We start from the raw sequence: 4,549 nt of genomic DNA, 5'->3' as shown, positions 1-4,549 counted from the left end.
ACAATTTTATTTGTACCATTCATACAAAAATGCAGATCTATGAACCAGGGTTCTCATGTGTTCTTTTTTTTAGTTGTTGATGGACCTTTATTTTATTTATTTGTATGTGGTGCTGAGTGAGAATGGAACCCAGTGCGTCGTGCATGCTAGGCAAACGCATTACCACTGAGCCACAACCCCAGCTCCTCTTGTGTATTATTCATTTACTTGTTCCAGTGTTTTGGAGATTTTATTAAACCTAAGAATTACCTAGGACCTTGTTAAAATGTAATTCTTTTCCCCGTCTCCCCAAAGATATTCCAGCACCAGTACCTAATTCTTACTTTACAATAGTAGAAATACACTGTGGGTGAACATTATTAAAAACAAGGAAACTTATTCACTTGTTATGCACTTTTCCCCAGAAATTTTGAAACTTGTCAAATATTCAGTTTCTTCAATGAAAGGGGCACATCTTAAGTTTCATAGGTTTAAGGGACTGGCTTGAGCAAATAAACCAATGATCCCCTTAACTCCATAAAATTGAAAACAATTTACAAAGTGGATTTTCTGGTTGTTCAGAACTTGTAATTGTCTGTATGATCTGGAGTGCTACCTCTCCTTGCTCCAGAGTCTCAAGACAAGTGCTCAGGCCCATTCCGTTGAATGTTCTATTAAGCACAGAGATGGGTTTAACCGCTAAGTTTTAAATGAAATAATGACAGCTTTTCAGTTTGCCTCATAATTCTGTCCCATTACTTATTACTAGAAGTAGTAGTTTTGATTTTGAGACTGCCATATAAAAAGCAAAGTAACCAATGGTGGTTGAGCTGGAGAGCAGGACTGGACGAGGCCGTCTTGTTCCTGCAGTGCCCAGGCCTGCAGGGAAGCGCCCAGCAGAGGATACTCGCTTTTCCCCGCCTGGCCAGAGGGATGAGCAGAAAGAGCTCCCCCAGGGCATTGTGTGTGAGCTGGGCCCAGAGATAGCAGGCCCAGGGGGGTAACTCCGCCGCGGGAAACAGGACACGCCTCAACCCGGGCAAATTCCCGGCCTCTTCTGGCCACAAGCCAGCTGTCGCTGGACCGCCCCGCTGGTCCCGAACTGGTCCGCGCCTTGGCGCGCGGCCCCTGGGCCCTTGGCGCTGGCGGCGCGGTTACGATCGGACGGATGTGGCGCATGCGTGGTGGCGCCACCCGGCGCGGGAGCTGTGGCTGCGGGGACACAGATGGGCCAGGCCGCCCGGGCCGGGTTCCGCAGCGCGGCGGAGGCGACGGGGGTTGGCGAGGCTGTGCGGGTGGCGCCCGACAGCAGCTGGAGGAGCATTTCGCGGACCTGGCAGCGAGCCACCTGGAGGCCATCCGCGCGCCGGACGAGCGGGACCGGCAGAACGCGAGGCTGCGCGAGGCGAATGCCCGGCTGCGGCTAGAGAACCTGCGGCTGAAGCGCGAGAACCGCAGCCTCTTCCGTCAGGCTTTGCGGCTCCAGGGGGAGGGCGGCGACCAGATGGCCGCAGAGGCGGCCCTGGGTCCCCCGGAGGCTGGCACAGACCGGAGGGAGAGAGGTGGTCGCCGTGAGGATGAACCAGGCAGCCCCAGGGCCTTGAGGGCCCGGCTGGAGAAGCTGGAGGCCATGTGCCGCAGGGCCCTGCTGCAGCTGCTCCTCGAACAGCAAGGGCCGCGCCCGCGTGTGGACAAGGAGGAGCCGCCTGTGCAGGAGCCCGACTCTGGCCTCTGTGCCCAGGACCCGGCGCCCCCAGGGCCCTGGCTGTAGCCTCCAGCCTCAACCGGGAGAGGCGGGGCCTCCTGAGCGCCCCTCCTTCCGCGCTTGCTGCTTCCCCACCCTACACTGCTGGACCACTGAGCTCAGTGCCTCCAGCCCACCACCTGACACTTCCGGTGGCGCCCTGCCTCTGCCCGCGGGGTCCTGCCAGTGTCTGGGCTCTGGAGCCCCCATGTGTGTGGGCACCTGCTTCTGGGCCCTGCTGGTTCCACTGGAAGAGGCCCTGCAACAGAAGCGCAGGTTTTGAATCAGCAAGAACTGGTTCCTGGAAGCTCTTCCTAATTCATGAACCTTTCTAAGTGTATTTTTTGTTTCTCAATGATTCTTTGAGGGCTGAATAATGCTTCTTGAGTTGGTCGAATTTGATGTTCTTTCTTGAATCCACTAAAGCCGCCAGTTATTATTTCTTGTGTGGCCAATACTTTTGAGTGTGTGTTTTTATAAATAGGTATTCAATGGATATCCCACGAAGTACTACCTTTTTATAAAGAAGAAGAAGATATTTATGATTTAGAAATTCTTGTCTGCCCCTGGCTTAGTCCGCATACATTTAATATAAACTGATTTGTTTCACCCCAGAGAATTTTTAAGTATATTCCTATAGGTAATCCTTAGAACTGGTAAATAAAAGTAGTCCATTAAAAATGATCTAAAAGCTTCCCATGACTATTATTTGAAGTGTGTTAAAATTTTATATGTGTCTGTAAGAGATGTATAGCTTTCCTATTTTAATATCTAGATTTGGTTATCCTTTGTAAGGTTTTATTTATTTAATTTTTTACTTTATGTAACTGATCTTTTAAAATAACGTAAAGATTAGTTCATCTAAGCATTTTTCATTATTATTGCATTAATATTAGAGGTTAACCAATGTGTAGCTAATTTGTATCATTTTAACTGTTTAACAGCTTTTAAGAAATTGTAAGTTAGTTGTACATCAAAAACACCCAAGTGGAATCATTTTGGTTTTCATCATGGTTTTTGTAGTGGTCAGGAAAAAGAGATTAATAACAAAACGTTTTAAGATCACATTTTTTTGCATTTTGTTCATGAATAACACTTTGGCCTACTAAGTAGTGAAGAGGATAACTTTGTACCTGATAAAAACTATAGAGGCAAAAAGTGTGACCTCTTTTTTCACCCATCATAAAGGTCATGGTCAATACTTCTATAATTAAAGACAGGCTAACAAGAAAAAAGCATGGCAACTTTATCCAATCTAAATTTTAGGTAAAACAAGAGCCTTTGGAAATTAAAATGAAAAACTCAGTGAAACCTGTGTTTATGACTAGATGGGAGGAATGGACATCCCTGTAGAATTATGATTTCATGAAAAGTATATGACCTATTGGTTATAGCCTGGAAAGACCTGTATGTTATCTTGGCTTCTCTATATGGCATTCTTTCCTTGGGCTTAAGGACAAGACCCCTTCTAGAGTTAAGGGTCTTTTGACCTACTATCAGACAAAACAGATCAGAGAATTTCTTTATGGCCTGCTCCTGAGCAGAAAAGGATGAGAGAGTTTGAAAATATATCTGCATTCTGTAATTGAGGAAAAGCTGTTCTATGTTCTATGTTTCTATGAGCTGCCTTGAGAAAAGCAAGTTCTACTTTGAATAACCTGCCAGGAAGAGAGCAGCAAGCAGGGAAAGAAATATAGGAAAAAAGTCAGAGACCACTTCTTCCAGGGCCCTCTAGTTCACAAATTACTAAGCATGACAAAGCATCATACTTTGGAGTATTGTTTTCTGAGCCTCATGGATTTAAGAGTATTTAAGTAATGGAAAGCATCAGGGAAAATCAAATGATGAGTAGAGCTGGTTACTACATATGGCATAGAATATGTGCTACACATGGCATAGCCCAAAAGTTCAGAGTATTTATTGTAATCACAAATAATTATTACAAACCAACGTGCAATGGAAACTCATTTTTGTTATTCTTCTACTTTGAAGTATTGAAAACACTTTCCATTTTGCTTAAAGATGATTGATACTCAGTTTTGAATATTTAAATTGTCCCTATGGCTAAAATGTAGAAGCAACTTGGCAAGAAAAGGTAAGTATATGAAAATTAATCCTATGCCCCTTTACTTCATATTCTAACTAGGAAACAAAGTAAAATATTTTTAGAAGACAGTTTATAACCCTACTGCTATTTAATTGTAAATTAGGGTTAAATTTGTTAATTTCTTTACTCTTTAGTTTTCTCATTAGTAAAAGGACTATAGCATCTACCTCAAAGTGTAAAAATTTTATTGAGATAAGCAAAATGCCTGCTTCAATTTGAGTGTTCAATTGGTGAGACTTGCAGTTTAAAGCACGAAAATTGAAAATGCATATTTTGCTTAACATTTTGTATTGCATTCTCGATTTTGCTTGTATATGACTTTATGAGTATTATCAGACATGTAAATTTTGACTAACATAGTCAAAATGACATTTTTCCTTCCTCATAAGCAAATAGGAGAGATAAAACCTTATAAAATAAGTGGGTAATTTAATATAATGTTCAAAAATATTTGCCACTTGTTACAAAATTGTGAATATTGGGGCTGGGGATGTGGCTCAAGCGGTAGCGTGCTGGCCTAGCATGCGTGCGGCCAGGGTTCGATCCTCAGCACCACATATAAACGAAGATGTTGTGTCTGCCAAGAACTAAGAAAAAATAAATAAATATTAAAAAAATTATCTCTCTCTCTCTCTGTCCCCCTCTCTCTCACTCTCTCTTTAAAAACAAAATTGTGAATATTCAACAACGAAACAAAGTAGTTGGTTGTATAGTTCTTA

General features: G+C 43.3%; 1 protein-coding gene across 1 annotated transcript; it reads left to right on the top strand.

Annotated features, from left to right (window-relative positions):
• The first annotated feature begins 1,147 nt into the window (after positions 1–1,147).
• On the top strand, positions 1,148–2,243 carry LOC144251193 (tumor suppressor candidate gene 1 protein-like). The gene has a single exon (XM_077794256.1). It carries the CDS (start codon positions 1,148–1,150, stop codon positions 1,748–1,750), a length of 603 nt encoding a protein of 200 aa, XP_077650382.1. The 3' UTR covers positions 1,751–2,243.
• Positions 2,244–4,549: the final 2,306 nt, after the last annotated feature.

The sequence above is a fragment of the Urocitellus parryii genome, chromosome Y (genome assembly GCF_045843805.1).
Source record: "Urocitellus parryii isolate mUroPar1 chromosome Y, mUroPar1.hap1, whole genome shotgun sequence".
NCBI lineage: Eukaryota > Metazoa > Chordata > Mammalia > Rodentia > Sciuridae > Urocitellus > Urocitellus parryii.
Note: the sequence above shows the minus strand (reverse complement) of the source record. Positions and strands in the feature narration are given on the sequence as shown.